Raw genomic sequence first — 19,545 nt, forward strand, 5'->3', positions numbered from 1 at the left:
CCACAGAGTATGGAATGTATCCTACTGTACATTCAATGTTGATGAGTTTAATTTCCAGTGTAACTTATAAATTGAACACAATATTAACCATGATTTTTAAAATTTCTACCTAAATAACTGCATTTTTGAGCAAACTGAGCACTCTGTGAATTCAGCAACAGAATGTCAAAAGTTTTGCTGCAGAAATCAGTCTGTGCTTACCGAAATTCGAATTGTTGCCCCCTGTGGCCGAAGCTGGAATTGTTGTTGAATGTGTGGGCATCGCGTGAGCTCCTGTTTCCAGGTGAACTGTCCACAGCAGGGATGGGCAACTTTGAGGTTGGCGAGGGCCAAAAATGTTTCTCCATTCTACAAAGGGGCCGGATTGGGTTATCTATGCATGACTATTGCAATGTGCTTTTAAAGATTTGGTTAACTATATTAACATTATTATTTAGCAATATTTATAAAAACTAATATAAGTATTTTGTGACTTGCATTTTTATTAAAACATACAAATTTATGCTCAATTGACAAGCAGTGTACTTCAAACTTACATTTTCAAGAAAAGTAATCTAATTTGCGTTGTCTACATTTGCAACACACAAACGAACAGACCCCACCTCATAAAAGAGCTTATAGGTATAAGTTAAAATCGAAATATTATATATCATCCAAAATATATCCAATAACAATACTGGATACAAGAACATAACATTTCAGTGCATTAATACAAAACTTTTCACCACCACAACATACATGCACGGACCGAACAGTCCCATGCGTCCGAGAACATCCTCAAAATTCACAAGACTTTTCAACTCAAGGGCACATTTCTTTAAAGTTTCACACTCTGACAACAACATTTTCATTTTTCACATTTTTGTCACCACCTCCTGGCATCACTAGAAAGGGTCACTGAATCATTAAAAGAATCTGAACTCATTTTGGTGAACATAGTCAAGACACTCGAGCCACATGCATACATTGAAATCCCACAATGCACAAAAAATAAATCAAATTATGCACATGCACAGTTGTCATTATTGCAATTGATGAAATAATTTATTCAGGACCAGCTCGACAAGATGCCCTTTCTTTTGGCAGCTAATTTAGCAATTCTTTTGCAAAACTAGAATCTTTAAAATACTACAAATATTGAAAGTAAATAATACATATATATGTAAGGTAGTTCAATGGAAAGGAGGAGGAGAGAACTGGCTTGATAATATAAATAATAGTTTAATATAAAACTGAAACTAAAGACAAACACACACACACATATAACGGACATGTCCGTAAACGATCTCTCTCTCTCGCACAAACCTCCGCAGTCGGCCTTTATCCCTCTCGGAAGCTTGATTAGCCTGATAAGGGACCGGGTGTGTAGAATCACGACCCGGCCCCGCCCTCCGCCCTGCCACATTCCTCCCTCGTTCTCTCAGGCAGGGGAGCCCCGGGCATGACATACATCCCCCCCTCATTCCCTGGGGAGGGGCGTGACTTTCGCCCCGTCTGCCGGCAGGTCATCCCCGTCCACCTGGATGAGGGAGGGGACAACGGGAGGGAAACAGAAATAACAAAAATGGGGTGGGGGTACTTCCTGTAACAGAGTAGTACCCCCCAAAAAACACTGTAAAATTTAAAGGAGAGGGAAAAGGCCAACGCGGAGTGGCAGTGAGAGAGAGAGAGGAGAGAGAGATGAAAAAAAAAACTCTTACTCGCCAGTTCTCCGATACGCCGTAGCTTGTTCCTCGGCCACTCCTCCACCCTCCAACGGATGACCCCGCTCGCCAGTCTCAGACCCCGCCGCATTTCAGCGGCTGGTAGGGGACTCTTCCGCCCCTGGCAGGGGCCCTTACCGCTCCAAGCGGTCGGTTAGGAGCCACTTCTCCCCTCGCGGTCGGCAGCCGTCCTCCGCTTCCAGGCGGCCGGGCTCCTCGTCCTCCGGCAGATGTTCAAAGAACAAAAATAAATAATCAGTCTTGTCCGACGGGCTGTATTAAACAATACCCTTGGCCTTATATGGCCCATGGGCCGCCAGTTGCCCATCCCTTGTCCACAGAGTGGTGAAAAACCCTAACTGAACCCCCAACCCTAAACCTTACTGTCAGTGGAATAAAAATGTCATGTTACAGCAAAAATGCAACCTCTGAAACACATTCACCATTTTTCATGTGATCAGGATTGCTTGCTGGTTTCCATGGGACCAGAGTCCGTGTCTGGGAGGTTACTCTCTCAACGCATAATCAGTAGCACTAGAGGGAATTGTATTCATGCCTGAATTGATTCAAAAATGTCTGATTGTCAGTAATTTGGCTCAAGCAACATGTCGATCTTCCCTGTGATGACATTGCTTTGAAATAACTGGATGCCACTCTCTGAATTAAATATACAACGTAATTCCCCGTGGCAAAGTGCATGTGGTTTCATGTATTATTTTCTTTAAATAGTTTGCAGTGTTCAGTTTATAATGTCCAGTATGCAGAAATTAGAATGCCCACCCTGAACATAGCCATGAATGACAAGCTGACAGAATGTAAGGTGTTCCTATGTAAACATTTTCACTCTCTGGATCATTTAATACAAGGGTGCCTTAAAACCATCACAAGTCAAAGCTATATTATGGGTAACTGAAGAACAAGTCTGGGTAATTAAATATCACAGAACACAACTGTAGCACAAAATACCCTAAAAGGAAAATTGAGTCTTACTGTAAGATGTACTTTTGTGGGCAAAGATGTATGAAATGGAAGAATGGTTGTAACCTCCTATTTCCTTTTTAATGTAAACTATTTAACGACATGGACACTGTCATTCTTTATGTTTAAAGTATGCAGATGTCTCCCCAGACATGACCTTACTGTCCCGGTCTCATCGTATTCCCTTGCTGTACATCCCAAGAGGTGTAAAAGACCAGAGCAAACCAGAGCATGTAATTGCTCCTTAAGCACAAAGTCCTGTATGGTTTGATGGGACTCTTTCTCCTCCATCATAGCTCAGCTCCATTTCCAAGAGTTCTGTGGGTCTGTGCATCCTTTTGTGGCTCGTAACCATGGATATAATCTGCCCGGAGCAGCACTTGTACCGATCAGCAGGGTTACTTGAATCAAGTCTGATACAAATGGCTTTTGTGAGTCTGTACGCTTTGGTGATGCAATGGCAGATGACAGTAGAGTGATTTCCTTGATGTGTGGAAATAACCTTTGAACATTTAAAGTGGAGAAGAGTATGTATCTGTGGGTGTGTGCATGTGTGTGTGCAAAAGTGTGTACTGTCCTAGAATCATACTTTAGTATGTAGTCTTTGAAAGATGGATGGATGGACGGACGGACAAACAGACAGACTCTCAGAGGAGTTAGAGTCAAAAATGTTGGTCTTGATTCAGGGATTTTGGAAAAACCCTAATCACCTGAATGAGCAGAATGATTTTTCAAGCCAAACTAATGACTGTTTTCAAAGTTGTGTGAACACTCCCACCATTTGCCATTGGTCAGGTAAACAAATTGTCCCACCCCAACTCATGCCATTGGTTTGAGTTTTTCCTTTAGGATATTGAGTTCCGAAGTCATTTCCAGTGGGGCATTTTAATTGTTGAATAATACAATCAGAGCATGTAGAGAGCTTTATCCCTTTCTTCAGATTTCACATTACTTTGCCTTCATTCACTTGAGGATAATTTCATTTCTGAATCATTAATTTCAATTCAATTCAGTTACACTGCACTCACTTCCAATCATACTAGAGTGTTGTGGAGGGTCTTCTTGCATGCTGAGTAACATGCGGCGAGGCCTGGCATTCTCATTTCTTGCTGCGCTTGATGATTTACCCTCTGGCCTCATTCAGATTAGCACACACTCAATGCAGTCTGACAGCGCACAATGCTGTTACAACTATACTCCATGTATCAACCTGTGACATTAGCCTGTGTGTGTGTGTGTGTGTGTCACTCCATAAACTTAATAAAAGTTTAATGTCATTTTGTCAACGGCAATTACATGGCCACCAAACCTTCAATAATTTACAGTCTTATTGTGTGTGTGTGTGTGTGTGTGTGTGTGTGTGTGTGTGTGTGTGTGTGTGTGTGTGCGGCTTATAATATAACTTTTTACCTATTTTGAACTATTTTGAAACCACATCAAATATTTTTTATACTTTATACTGTAAAGGTATTGATAAGGCATTATTAAATATATTATAAACAATTTTATTTTAATTAAAACCTGTAACCACAATAACAACTAGATTTGTATACTTTCCAGTTTTTTTCATGTTTGCCCATGCAAAACCCATCATCTAGGGTGTTTTAAATGGTTGTTAGAGTGTTGCTGTGTACTTGCTAGGGTGTTCTGAATATTTGCTAGAGCATTGATATTTTGCTGCTAGGATGTTTTAGATGGTTGCTAAAGTGTTGCGGTGGGATTGCTAGAGTGTTCTGGATGGTTGCTAGAGTGTTGCTATGAGATTGCTTGGGTGTTCTGGTTGGTTGCTAGAGTGTTACTATCTAGTTGCTAGGATGTTCTGGATGGTTGCTAGAGTGTTACTATGGCATTTCTAGGGTGTTCTGCATGGTTGCTAGAGTATTGTATGCAGTTGCTAGGGTGTTTTGGATGCTTACTAGAGTGTTGCTAACTAGTTGCTAGGGTGTTCTGGATGGTTGCTAGAGCATTGCTATGTAGTTGCTAGGGTGTTCTAGATGGTTGATAGAGCATTTCTATGTATTTGGTAGGCTGTTCTAAATGGCTGCTTGAGCATTGCTATGTAGTTGCTAAATTATTTTGGATGGTTGCTAGAGTGTTGCTATCTAGTTTCTAGAGTGTTGCAATCTAATTGTTAGGGTGTTATGGATGGTTGCTAGAGTGTTGCTATGGGATTGTTAGGGTGGTTGTATGGTGCTATAGTGTTACTATTTAGTTGCTAGATTGTTTTGGATGGTAGCCCAAGTGTTGCTATGGGATTGCTAGGGTGTTCTGGATGGTTGCTGTAGCATTTCTATGGGATTGCTAGGGTGTTCTGGATGGTTGCTAGAGTGTTGCTATGAGATTGCTTGGGTGTTTTTGATGGGTGCTAGAGTGTTGCTATATAATTACTAGGGGGTTCTGAATGGTTGCTAGAGTGTTACTATGGCATTTCTAGGGTGTTCTGCATGGTTGCTAGAGTGTTGTATAAAGTTGCTAGGGTGTTTTGGATGGTTACTAGAGTGTTGCTATCTAGTTGCTAGGGTGTTCTGGATGGTTGCAAGAGCATTGCTATGTAGTTGCTAGGGTGTTCTAGATGGTTGATAGAGCATTGCTATGTAGTTGGTAGGCTGTTTTAAATGGTTTCTAGAAGGTTGCTATCTAATTGCTAGGGTGTTATGGATGGTTGCTAGAGTGTTGCTATGGGATTGTTAGGGTGTCTGTATGGTGCTAGAGCATTACTATTTAGTTGCTAGACTGTTCTGGATGGTTGCTGGAGCGTTCTTATGGGATTTCTAGGGTGTTTTGGATAGTTTCTAGAGCATTGCTATGCAATTGCTAGACTGTTTTGGATGGTTGATCAAGTGTTGCTTTGGGATTGCTAGTGTGTTCTGGGTGGTTGCTGGTACATTTCTATGGGATTGGCTAGTGTATAGGATGTGGTGGTGACATAGTGGGCTAAAGCACATAACTGTTAATCAGAACGTTGCTGGTTTGATCCCCACAGCCACCACTATTGTGTCCTTGAGCAAGGCACTTAACTCCAGGTTGCTTAGGGGGTATTGTCCCTGTAATAAGTGCACTGTAAGTCGCTTTGGATAAAAGCGTCTGCCAAATGCATAAATGTAATGTAATAAATGTAATTCTGGATGGTTGCTAGAGCATTGCTGTGTAATTGCTAGACTGTTTTGGATGGTTGCTGGAGCGTTTCTATGGGATTGCTAGGGTATTCTGGATGGTTGCTAGAGCATTGCTGTGCAACTGCTAGGGTATTCTGGAGCTTTACTAGAGTGTTACTATGGGGTTTTAGGCTGTTCTGGATGGTTGCTAGAATGTAGCTATGTAGTTGCTAGGGTGTTTTGGATGGTCACTAGAGCATTAATATGTAGTTGCAAGCGTGTTCTGGATGGTTTCTTTGGGGTTTCTAAGGTGTTTTGGATGTTTGCCACAGTGCTTCTATGTATTTGAAGGGTGCTTAAGTATAATAATACATAATAAAATGTATTTACATATGCAGAATACAACAGCTTATAACGTGTATTAGAAGGCATTATAGAATCCATACATTATAATACATTCAGATGGAGATCAAATGGAGTTTGAGATGAAATCTCCAGCTTCTCATTTGTTTCTCCAAGGAAAAATACCCCATTAATCTCACGTGTCTCCTCTAGGGTTTCAGAAGATATCTCAGCAATGTCTCAAAGTCATAGATCTAAATGTGAACTTAAATATTGCTCATAAAATTCTTAAAAAACTGATTTTCTGATCTGATATCCATACCCTTATAGTTCTGTGCTTAATGTGGTTTATGATCCATATTGGCCGCCCACATCTCAAAAGCGCTCTTCTGTGCCACAGGCTGATCTTTAGGTAATGAGTCATTGTGTTCTGTGTACTCTAGTGTACACTATAATCTAGTGCTCCCAGCATCTACGCTACTGTCTTTGCGCACTGTGATCTTCACTCAGCTTCTGGTGGCCGCAGTGTCACTGATCCATCTGTTTATCTGAAAAGAGTGAGTCAAATATTAAACCACTCAGGGGCCAGATTTCTATCTGAACGATGGATATTAACAAATATCGATGGCTCAGTGTTTAAAAGAGCACTTTAGGAAATTGAGTGATGGTTGAAATGTCGAATAGAATAGGAAAGAAGAGAAATGCAAATGGATAAGAATTTGAGTGCAAGTGATTCTAATTGAATTCGACTGAATTAATCGGAACTGAATCGAAACTGCATTTAATCGCATTAAAGTGATTACTGAATCTGAAGTGATGTAAGGTAGACTGAGTTCAGATTGATCAGATTTGATCCTGAATTGAATTGAAATGGTTTAAAAATGGTTTTAACTGATGTAAATTGGATTGAACAGAATTGGACAGAATTACACTAAATAGAAATGGAATGGAACTGTATTAGAATGGAATAAGTTTGAATTTGATTCAGTTAATCTGATCTGATGTTGAATTACACTGAATTAAAAATGAATTAAATTGTATTGAAGTGATTATCGAATTAATCAAATTAAGTCTGTGGTGATGTGCACTAACCTGAATTGAACAATTCAGAGTTTAACTATATTGAAACTAAATTGACAAACCAAACTGAATTGAACTGAATAGGAATTGAGTGAAGGTTGAGAATAGAAAAGTTATCTAAATGGAACTGAATTGAGTCTACTGTAAGTGATTCTAATTTAATTTGATTATTAAACTGAACTAAACTGAAACTGGATTTAATCGCATTGAATTGATTATAAATTAATCTGAAGTCATGTGAGGTGGACTGAACTGAATTGATTTTATCCTGAATTTAATTGAATTTAGTTGATGTGAATTGGACTAAACTGCACTGAATTACTCTGAATTGAAACTGAATGAAATTGTATTGAAATGATTATAATTAAATTAAATCTGAAGTGAAGTGCACTGATCTGAAATGAACAGAGTTGAACTATATTGAAACTAAACCGACAAACTACTGACAACATTAACAAACTGACTGTGACAAGGAGGAGGGCGTGGCTGGGCCGTAACAATGGACGCCTGGCACTGAATCAGCCGAATCAGCGGGAAAGGGAAAAGAGTAACCAGGGATGCCATTTCGAGAGAGAGAGAGACTGTTTATGGTTTTTTAAGTTCAGTTATGTCATTAAAAGTTTATGTTGACTGTTCTGCCGGGTTCCCGCTGCCTCCATTACCATCCTTTACACGTTACATTGGTGCCGAAACCCAGGAAGGAGGAGGGATGCACTGTCATGGAGTACTCATGGCTGCCGTCTGCCGGGAAGTGGAGGAGCCACGGCCATCCGCCAGGGAACGGAGGAGTCGCTGTCGGCCGCTGGGAGTGGGATGAACCACTGTCATCAACCAGGAAGCAGAGAAGCAGTTATCGTCTGCCAGGGGTTGGAGGACTCACTGCCGTCCACCAGGGGAGGAGCGGCTGTTGTCCACAAGAGGGCAGATGAATGACTGAGGACCAGGCGACGACGTGTCCTGGGACCGGCGACCGAGATTTTCTCTCTCTCTCTGTCTCTCCCTCTCGCTATTTCCCTCCCCTCCCCTCTCCCAGAGCTCCAGAGAGGCAGGGAAGACCTGCAGGCAGTAGGACGACCGGAAGGGCAGCACCTCCAGGAAGGGAAGTATGTCATGCCAGAGGTTTCCCCGGCCTGTATTTAGCGGCAGAGGATTTTGATGAGGCCAGATCAGTGGGGGAGGGATAAAGAGGAGACTGGTGTGTGTGTGTGTGTGTGTGTGTGTGTGTGTGTGTGTGTGTGTGTGTTTATGTTTGCTTAAGTTCAGTTATGCCATTAAAAGTTTATGTTGACTGTTCTGCCGGTTCCGGCTCCCTCCTTGTCCATCCTTTACCCGTTACACTGACTTTAATTGCATTGAACTGAATAGAAATTGAGTGATGGTTGAGAATAGAACAGAAAAGTGTTCTAAATGGAATTGAATTGAGACTAAGTGATTCTAATTGAATTTTATTGAATTAAGCTAAACTGAAAAAAAAATTGTGGTATGCATTGAATTGACATAAAATTTTATCTGTTGTGAGGTGGACTAAACTGAATTGATCAAATTTGATTTGAATTTAGTTGATGTTAGTGGGACCAATCTGAACTGAATTACAATGAATTGAAACTGAATTAAATTGTATTGAAGTGATTATAATTTAATCTTAAGTGAAGTGCACAAAAGTGTATTGAACAGTTTATAAGTATAAAACTAAATTGACAACCAAATTGAATAGAATTAAACAGAATAGAAATTAACTAGTGGTTGAGAATTTAATTGAATAGGATAGAACAGAAAGTAATCTGTTTGGAACTGAATTTGAGTTAAAGTGATTCTAACCGAATCAGATTGAATTAAACTGAATTGTCCGGATGGTACATTGGCATTTCTTTCTTGATTCTAAGAACGTTTTCTTTAAGTTTAGCTCGCTTCAAGTGCTTGCAAACACTACATATACCCTGCACATTTATGTTTAAGAGTGAATCACTTTACACAATCATTAACCACATACCACACACAAATACATATCCACAACACACACATATAAAAACAAGACTCTATGCCAATGTTTAATTACCTTTGAAGGCTGTCACAATACACTGCAGTTCTAAAACAAACACTATTGGGCAGACAGCAGCATGTCAGATATCAGATATGATTGACTAAAAGGCACAGCAAGTGCTTTTAAACAGCAGGAATCTGATGAGAAATTAGACGCTTCAGCCCTCAGAGAGATCAACAGCAAACCGGGTGACTGAGTTCATTAAAACACATGGCAGGATGACATTTGTGTGAGAAAGAGTGTGTGCTTGTGTCCAGATGCTTTCATGCATATATGTGTGTGCGTGTTTGTAGGCAAATGCATTCATGCATGAGTGTGAGAAAGAGAAAAAGGCTAAGTGTGTGTGTGTATTCACCAACACATTACAATACTGTCATCATTTACTCACCCTCAAGTTGTTTCAAACCCATATGGTTAGGCAGGAAGTAAGAGGGAGATTTTAAAGAGATGTGATTTGTGATTTTTCTTTTTGGATTCAGAGTGAGCCACAGATTCAGTCTGTGTGCTTTTCATCTCTAATGTGTTACTCTCCATGGGGATAACCTGTGACTGCCATTACTTTAATCAGCTCTGGAACAATCAATGATGCTGCCGAACTCTGATTGGTCAGCTCCTCACCATGTAGCCAGGTCATGCCCTTTACATATTGGTTAATATGAATAATATATTTTTATGCGTAATATAATTATAAATAATGATAATTCAATTATAATTATATCAGAATCCATTATATATATATATATATATATATATATATATATATATATATATATATATATATATATATATAGTGACAACTCAAGTAGGTGCTCCTTCTTCACCGTATCAGGCAGCAAATCATGTCAGCATAACTGTCTGCACTCCCACTGGTAGTCTGTGCATCACATCAGTGCTCATTTGAATAAAGTTAAACTCTGCTCAGTTAGTTGCATCATGACTGGTTGCTGTTGTTCATGTCTCCTCAAATCACCAACTCCTATTCAAAAAGGACCAACTATTTTGTTGTGGAATATTTTGATAAATTCTGCTGTTTCTCACTGTTTAGTTCACTGTAGTTTAACTGCATTAACTTATGAGTAGCTTACAAATTAGCTTGGAAAGCAACAGTTCCCAACAACACTGATGTTGTGTTGCGTCAGTTTGATAGAAGGTCTTACCCTCCCCTCTTCATGATAACATGCAGATTTAATCGAAAGTCTAAACTGAGAGTAAATAACAGCAATATGTCAGTTGTTGTGGTTGTGGTGTGATTGTGAATATTATTGCATCAATTAATCAATTCTGCCAATAATGACTCATTTCAAGTAATTACCAAACAGGTTATGAAAGGTGCCTGAGCTCAATATTAATTAGCGCTTGCGTAATGAGAATGAAGAGGCGGTGGATACTCGACACAGACGCTCAGGCAGAAGCCTTACAAATGCATAATGCAAAATGTTCAAGGAGATACTATTATTATTATGAAATTCATTTAATAAAAAAATTAATACAAAACATGTGTATTATATTTATTTGTCTAATAATGGTTTTATATATGTATAATATTTAAAAATAAGTAATTCTTAACTTAGTCATTCTAATAATATAGTTTTTCTGTGCTTCTCTGTATATTTGTTTCTTAGTCAGTATTTTTGCTTAACTAAAACAGAAAAATCATATAAATACGCAAACCTCCAAACAAATTGAACACCCTGATGTTTGGTTTAAAAATACTGTTGACTACTGAATGCTGCAGTAGTGTAGTTTATTTTGAATCTCAGTCATGTTTAAGCCCAAAGTATACTTCGCCTGTCCGCGTTCCTCGACGGTCCATGCACAGTCCGCGTGATGTAATTTCCATCATCGGGAGTGTCCACGGATGTCCGCGCACAGTGTCCGTTTGTAGCCAGATGTTTCTGCCCTAGCGGACTGTGCATGGACAAACGCGCATGCGCAAGGTTGACTGTTGAGATAAAAGAGTCCACTAGGTGGCAATACGCACAGTTGGGCTGTACTGTCAAGCAGCAGTCAAAGAACATATCCTTATCTATCATTTTGTTGTTGTTGTTCTTGCTTCCTCAAATGACGGATACTCAGTTTTTCTTCATCTTTATCCTTCAGAGTAGACGTCCTGTAAATGACATGACTCGGTGCTGCCCTCTAACGTCTGGTATAACAAAGCAATTACACTGTGCATGTGTCAAATGCATCCATTTGCGCTCATCCACATAAGGTATACTTTCAAAGCTGTGTGCACACAACTGTGCACGAGACGGAACAAAACATGCAAAGCGAAGTATACATGGGCCTTAACAGTTTCTCATGCGCTCCTCCCATTACAGGCCACACATACACCACAGAATCACTAAGCTCATCAACAGTCAGGGCTGGAATGCAAGCCCAACTGTGTTAAAGATCAACCCATTGCCAAGGATAGCGATAAAACTGCTTTCAAATTCCGCAGTATTAGAGCTGTGCAAGGCTCTGCATTGACAGTAAATGAACCACCTACGAGCATCAGATGTAATCTCCTCACACCCCACTCGAGTGCTCATTCTAAAGCAAGCGTTCGTCTTTAAAAAGAGGAAGAGTGCCACAGAGTTCAGCTGTGAATCATGTCGCAATCCACATGTTTGTCAATAACAGTCAATATAACCACATACCATTTCTGTTCAAAACTTACTTTCTAGTGTAATTCTAGTTAATAGTGATGCAAAGGCAAGCATCACTGTTACTATTGCTCGTACTTAGTGTTAGGAATTTGAACAAACCCCTATACCTACAGTCAGGCCCGCCGTCAGGGGGGGGTCAAAGGGTACAGATGACCCAAGGCCCTCGGGGGCCCATGCAAAGGTCTATGGTTGACCCTTAATGGGATCAAGTACAAAAATTGACTTACTGACTTATATCACCGAAAATAGAATGTATATGTATTTACATGATAAATACATTAATTGTTATCATTAAAACACATTTCACCTTGTCATCTAATTCTGATCCCCATCCCCCCGCTGTTAATGTGTAAATGGTGCGGTCGAAACACCTGGCCAATCAGATGTGCAGAACACACACATGCATTGTGCAACTAATGTAAAGAGGGAACTGACTAGAGAGTCAAAATGCCTCACCAACTATCTAATGTCCGGGCGAGCCTGAACCTTTATTTGCACTGTCTAGGATTACTTGGCTATGTAAAAGACCTACGATGCACCATCAATGTTGATGGCAACCCAGTCTGTAAAGTTTGTTCCAAAAATGATCGGCTCAGGTGGGAAACACTTAAAACAGAGTGGTGGTGGCGTAGTGGCTAAAGCACAGGGCTGTTAATCAGAAGGTCACAGGATCTAACCCCACAGCCACCACCATTGTGTCCTTGAGCAAGGCACTTAACTCCAGGTTGCTCCAGGGGGATTGTCCCTGTAATAATTGCACTGTAAGTCGCTTTGGATAAAAGCGTCTGCCAAATGCATAAATGTAAATGTAAAACCTTAAGCACAATTTCCGTGAGCACCAACCCTCGGAATTGGTGGAGATGAATGTATGTGGAAATGCAGTACACGGGATAATAAACTATAGCCCGTTTCATAAAAACACAACATTCAATGTGGTTTCACATGATTTGTAATGACTAGTTATGTTTATGCTTTCTGTCACATTCACAAATGCAGAAAATGGATTTAAAACCTTGTACAACTTTACGATGCGCCAACTGTTCTTTTGCCAAAGTGCAGCGCAACAGCAGGCCAATGTGTTTGATAATGCTAATAATATGTTTTATTTGTAAAACATTGTACTAAATAGGGTTTACAAAATGCATGGCTTATGGTGTTCAGGAAATTGACATTGACAATATGCATGCAAGACATTGACAGTTAAACTGTGGCAGAAATTGTCAGTATTGGACAAAATGCCAATGGTAAATGTCTGCACTTATATAGAGCCTTTTCAACCTTAACGGTATTCAAAGCGCTTTACACTGTGACTCATTCACCCATTCACACACACACTCATACACCAATGGCGGCAGAGCTGCCATGCAAGGTGCTAGCCTGCCATTGGGAGCAACTTGGGGTTTAGTGTCTTGCCCAGGACACTTCGGCATGTGGATTCATGTGGGCCGGGATTCAAACCAACCCTGCGATTAGTATTACACTTAGAATTACACTAAAGAAAATGGTTGTAGAATTGTTTATAAGTGGTTGTTGCCCATGCAAAACTCACCACCACCATGGTAGGATGTTGTGGGTGGTTGCCATGGCATTGCTTTGTGTTTGCTAAAGTGTTACAAGCTTTTTTTAGCATGTTGCTTTGTGATTTCTCGATATATCTTGAGTCCCTCCTTCAATGTAAGTCTACATTCATTGTACATTTTATTCTCTACCGACTAAAACAGTTGGTCCAATTGCTTAGAAAAATAATAGCACACCTCTCTTCAATAAGCTGCATGATTTCAGGTATCATTCATGTATGTCTGTAGCACAAACCTTGCACATGATGAGTCATATGAACTACTTTTATGATACTTTTGGGTGCTTTCTTAAGTTTACAGAGAGGCACTATTCACTACCGTTGTATTGAAAAGACAGACCACGATATGCAATAAAACATCTTCACATAAGAAAGAAAGTCATACAAGTTTGAAACAACATGAGGAAGAATTACATTTTTTGGGTGAATAATTCCATTTAGGGTCAAGCTCTCCAAAAAGTCTTAAAAAATAAAACCACAAGAACAGAATGTGCTCTTAAATTAAACGTTCAATTATTGACAGCTCCATAGTGTGTTACACCATTAATGTGCAGCTGTATTGAGTTTATTTTTATTCTCGTAGATCAGTCATACGTTATAAAGCCAATTCTATCAACGTGCACTTTGACATTGCAACATATTGACACAGGCAGTATTGTTCTCCAATATAGCTCCCTAGCTGTGAGCGAAATTACATAGACTTATTTCTAATACGTGCATGTGAGTTAGCACATGAGGTCAAAAGAGCAACTTCAACACAGTACTCAGAGAAAAAGAAAAGTAAATCTCCCTGGTGCCACTTGCAAATCGAATCGATCCGGCTTGATTTCTATAATTACAATCCATAACGGCATGCTCGAGTGGGCAGGCGGCCTTCAGGGGAGAACTGCACGATCAATCCTTACAAGTCCAAAAGATCAGTAAAAGCCGATTAAGTTCACAAAAGTGCATAGCAGGAGTTGTGCCGTGTGGCTGTAATGTGTAACGGTAATGAATGCATGCATCTGTGAGTGTTGAGCACTGCTGCGTGGGTGGTCCAGTGGGCGACTTGCATTGAGGAGGTTTTGAAGAGTCTACATGTCAATTGTATGCATTCTCATTAAATGTGCTGCTATTTCTGTATGGATATAAATTATGGTTGCCTTTTTTTTTTTTTGGCTCGTCGGCTACTTATAGGTGCAGATAAACATTTTTAAAGGGATAATTCACCCAAAAATTTAAATTATGTTGGTTGATGATGATTATATGACGACAGAATTTTCATTTTTGGGTTAACTTCCATTGTTTAACCCTCATTGAGCCTCACTGTAACAAAATTGCAACACGTTTTAAGAGATTAAATAATACTTATTTTTCACTTAATATGTGCTAAAACTACATACACAACAACAGCTCACACTCTGAAATGTGTCATGGAAGATATTGAATTTAAATCTCCCAGCATACCAAAGTCAGTCAGTCATTTATATTTGTATAGCGCTTTTCACATCATTTCAAAGCAGCTTTACCGAAAATAATGCTTTAACAGAAGTAGAAGCTCTAATATAGGAATGTCATCGAGTCATAATTGTGCCTTAAAATAAATAATAAAGTAAATAAAGCAGAAAACAATATTTGTATTAAGACCCCCAGTGAGCAAGCCAAAGGTGACTGTGGCAAGGAACACAAAAATCCATAAGATGTTGGTTAATTGCTAACTGTGGGGGCCAGTTCCCCTCTGGCTAAACAGCATGAATATAATGCAAATAGTAATTATTTAAGTGTAGTACAGGTCATGATTTAGGGGCCAATGTTTAAACAAAAAGATTTTGTATGAACTGTAAGATTAATGATTAAAGTCTTAGAAGTCCATCCTGAATTAACTGCAGAAGTGAAAACAGATACATTGTCCTTCGTTATTGTGTTACTGTTTATTATGTATTTATTCTATTTTAAGAGTGTAGTCCATCCTTTGATCAAGATGCAGGCAGAGTTCAGTGAAGTGCACTGCATTTTGACTGCAGGCTTGTGGCAGATTAATTTACGGTGAAGTCCATCTTAAGTCCAATTTTCAGGTTGTGTCCAGTGAAGTATCCCATGTCCGACAGTTGGTGTAGGCATCGTAGTCCATCATAGTAGACTGAAGTGATATCTGGCTGGCACTGGCTGCAGTTAGTCATACTCAATCAGCAAAAAGCCATAAAGCATGGTCTCTATCTGTTAATACCACTGTATTTCATTGCTGATTTTATTTTTTAAACCAGCCTATGTTAGTTTGCTGGTCTTAGCTTGTTTAAGATGGTGTAGCTGGTCTCCTAGCTGGGCCAGAGACTATTTAGCAGAAACAGGCCACTTCTATTAAAATGAATGGGAGAAATTGGAGCACTCAACGGTTAATGGATTTAGAAAGGAAGTCCCGCCTTACAGGTAAAAGAGCAAATCATCTTTTAGATAAAGACATTGCCTGTCAATCAACTCGAATGCACATTTGGATTAGCTATACACTCTGAGACAATTACTTTTTTTATCATAATCTGAGGTAAATCAGTAATCAGTGTTGTCTGATTTTACTGCTGATTTGAAATGTTTGTAATTTTGACCAACTGTTTTGGAGATTTTGGTCTTTCCCCATTCAAGTAGATAGGAGCTGCACTTTAATGACTGTAAATAGCTTCCCGTGAGCATCCAAAGATAGCCTCCAGTGGACTGACTTGCTTGAGAGACTTTGGACTGGCTAAGCTGGTGTTCAGTTGGTTTAGCTGGTCAGCTAGCTTGTCTACCAGGCTGACTAGCTGACAAGAGCCAGAAATACCTTTTAAACCAGCAAATCAGACCTTTGGTAGAGGAAGCTAGCAAAATCCCTGCAATGGATTATTGCACCTTGATATAAACACAATGTTTTGAGCTCGAAATCACTCTTTTAAGAAAACATTTAAGCTAACGTACTCTTTAGCATTTTTGAAGAAGCAATTTGTAGCAAAACAACAACAGCAACGTTAGCTCTTTTGATCTTTTTCATTGCTACTGAAAGAGAGAAAAGTATTACCTGTTTTGACGTAGTGTGGTGAGATATAATACATTTTTACTAAAGCCTTGCACTTCTTTTCCTCCTCATCAGCAAATATTGCATTAGAACAGTAAGCTAGCTTCAACGTGAGTCAGCAAATGTAGCCTTTTTACTTATAGAAGAAGTCTAATTAAGCTAAAAGCTTTACTGGCTCTGCCAGCCTTCTTTTCTTTCTTTTGTAAACCTATAATGCATACACTTCCTTCCTCTGCCCCTTCACCAGTGGGCCATGTGGGGATGGGGGGCTGGCACTTATTGGACACCCCGTCTAATCTCTGAGCCTAGAAAAAGATCAAAGACGCACCTGGTTTTACATGACATATACTCAATGCCTGTTTTGGCTAAACAAGTGCATGACTCAGCTCACATTATCTGCTTGAGTATGCTTTTAGGAGAAGCCAAGATTTGGGCAACTTGAAAACTGACTGATTGGCTTCTTGGAATTCAGTAAGGATGATAAAAGTTACAGGTATTGGACACCCACCAGAAAACAACTGGATCGGAGTGTGAAAGCATGATTTTAGTTTCTGCGTCCAGCTCACATACATGTTCCTTTTTGGTCCTCTTGAAAGTAGCTTCTCTACAACTTTGTTATTTAGTTAATACTTGTATTTGTATTGAATTACAGTATAGTTATCACAGGGACAGTCCTTTGGAGAAACTTTTGGAGTTAAATTTCTTCCCTGCCCCGAACACTTCCATTAAGAGTTTTTTCAATGGTAGTTTGTAGCACCCTGGGTCCAGCAAAGAAGCTTTTCAAGAACCAATTGATTTATGAAGTTGGCTAATGGCTATGTAGTTGTTTGGAGATTAAAATAAAATATGTTACATGGAAGGTTATTCAGATCAGTGTACTGGTTTCTGGGTTCTTTCCAGTGCATAGAGGGGCTTTCAATAATACTAGATTTTGGGAAAACAGTTCAATTTTGGGAAACTCTTATTTTCCAATGGGGTAAGCAATATGAACTTAATTTACATGGAAAACAAGTTTATTTTTCTTAACCCATTGGCAAATTGTTTTATTTAGTTTTAAGCATAAAACTCACTAAATATTGTCAGATTTCTTTTTATACAAGACCTAATATCTTGTATCATTTTGATCAAGATTATTTAATGAACAAATCTTGATTTAAGGATATTTAGATATTATTCTTGGAAACGAGACAAAAATTCTGCATAACATTTTTGTCTCAGTACAGTCAATATTTAAGTGACGTCGGTAGTGTTCTGATTTCTGTTCTCTCTTTGGTCTTTAGGTTATGGCCATGCGGCTCCAGGCACAGATGCAGGAAAGGCATTTTGCATGTTTTATGCGGTGTTGGGCATCCCTCTCACTCTGGTGATGTTTCAAAGTCTCGGCGAGAGGATGAACACCTTTGTCAAGTACCTGCTCAAGCGCATCAAAAAGTGCTGCGGGATGCGCATCACTGACGTCTCCATGGAGAACATGGTGACCGTAGGGTTCTTCTCCTGCATGGGAACGCTTTGTATCGGAGCGGCGGCTTTCTCCCACTATGAGGACTGGAGTTTCTTTCAATCCTATTATTATTGTTTTATAACGCTCACCACAATTGGGTTTGGGGACTTTGTAGCCTTGCAGAAGAACAGAGCCTTACAGAGAAAGCCACTCTACGTGGCCTTCAGCTTCATGTACATATTAGTGGGGCTGACGGTGATTGGAGCATTTCTCAACTTGGTGGTGTTGCGTTTCCTGACCATGAACAGCGAGGACGAGCGGCGGGATGCGGAGGAGAGAGCCTCTCTTGTGGGAAATCGTAGTAGCATGATTATCCACATCCAGGAGGACACACTTCAGAGGAGTCGACGGAGACGAGAGCAGCAGCAACAACGCTACAGATCAGAAGTTACCAATCTCCAATCTGTGTGCTCATGCATGCATTACCATTCGCATGAGTTTGGAAGTTCAGTCGGGCTTGGGTTGGGCATCGGAGGAGGCGGAGGGGGCGCGTTTCCACACCAGAACTCGTTCGGCTCCCAGTTGAGTCCGCATCAGTACCATCACTCGACGGTGTCCTACCACATTGAGGAAATCTCGCCGAGCACGTTGAAAAATAGCTTCCTACCCTCACCTATCAGCTCTGTCTCACCTGGGCTGCACAGCTTCATGGAAAACCTCCGATTGATGAGACGACGCAAGTCCATTTGAGGACAAATGTCACTTGGTTTGGGTTTCTCGAGAATGCGGTATTTATTCAATAATCGCAATCACACACATCCAATGCTGCTGCTCTCCCAAACCTCAATCCTGCTCTTTGTCCTTTTTTTTTGGCTTGTGCGAGATTATAAACATGCGGAAGTAATGTCAGACCACGTGAGTAGGATGGTCGGCTGGATGATGGATATACAGCATATGACTTTGCTGATTAAGAAAAAGCATGAAGCATGGATATCTATTTTTGCAGAAAAACAGCACATGGTCCTTCTTTGCCCATTTGAGCAGCACCTATGGATCTACTATAACCCTGATATCATATCAGATGATGCACACTTGAGTTTTGAATAATACAGAGGGAGATATATAATTTTTTAAAGGGACATGTTAAAAAGCGTGTTTTATCATATGGTGAGCAGCCTCTGGTTCTTTATGATATTCAAGTGCCACACCACCGAAGGAGATATTAAGATAAAAAAACTGCTTTGAAAAGGACTACACTGTATCAGGTATTGTTTTCTATAAGCAATTCTATTTAAGAAAATAAGACATTAATTCACATCATGCCAAAATATTGTTGCCAACCATTGCATGTGCATTTGATGTACGTCATTGTTTGCGATATCTTTTGTTTTTTAGTTTTCGTTTTGTTAATTTAAATTGAAAGCTTTTGTAAATTATACATGTATGTAGAGACATTCCAAGTGCGTTATATCTAAAGGTTTCAGATGGAAGACAGCAAAAGTTGGTTTAAAGAAAAGAATTGCATGTACTTCGTTTAAACTGGTATGCATATACTGTCAAAAAGGGAAAGCGACCGCTACCTTAGCACTGGATCTGATATAATAAGCAAATAGTCC

At 39.8% G+C, this 19,545-nt stretch overlaps 1 protein-coding gene across 1 annotated transcript in view; it reads left to right on the forward strand.

The window, feature by feature from the left end:
• Nucleotides 1-19,075, forward strand: part of LOC127619550 (potassium channel subfamily K member 9-like) — a 55,582-nt gene extending 36,507 nt beyond the window's left edge. Inside the window, exon 2 of the mRNA XM_052092406.1 lies at nucleotides 17,769-19,075. Within this exon, the coding sequence (XP_051948366.1) occupies nucleotides 17,769-18,679 (911 nt within the window). The 3' untranslated portion in view covers nucleotides 18,680-19,075. The remainder of the gene's footprint in view (nucleotides 1-17,768) is intronic.
• Nucleotides 19,076-19,545: the final 470 nt, after the last annotated feature.

The sequence above is a fragment of the Xyrauchen texanus genome, chromosome 26 (genome assembly GCF_025860055.1).
Source record: "Xyrauchen texanus isolate HMW12.3.18 chromosome 26, RBS_HiC_50CHRs, whole genome shotgun sequence".
In the NCBI taxonomy this organism is placed as follows: domain Eukaryota; kingdom Metazoa; phylum Chordata; class Actinopteri; order Cypriniformes; family Catostomidae; genus Xyrauchen; species Xyrauchen texanus.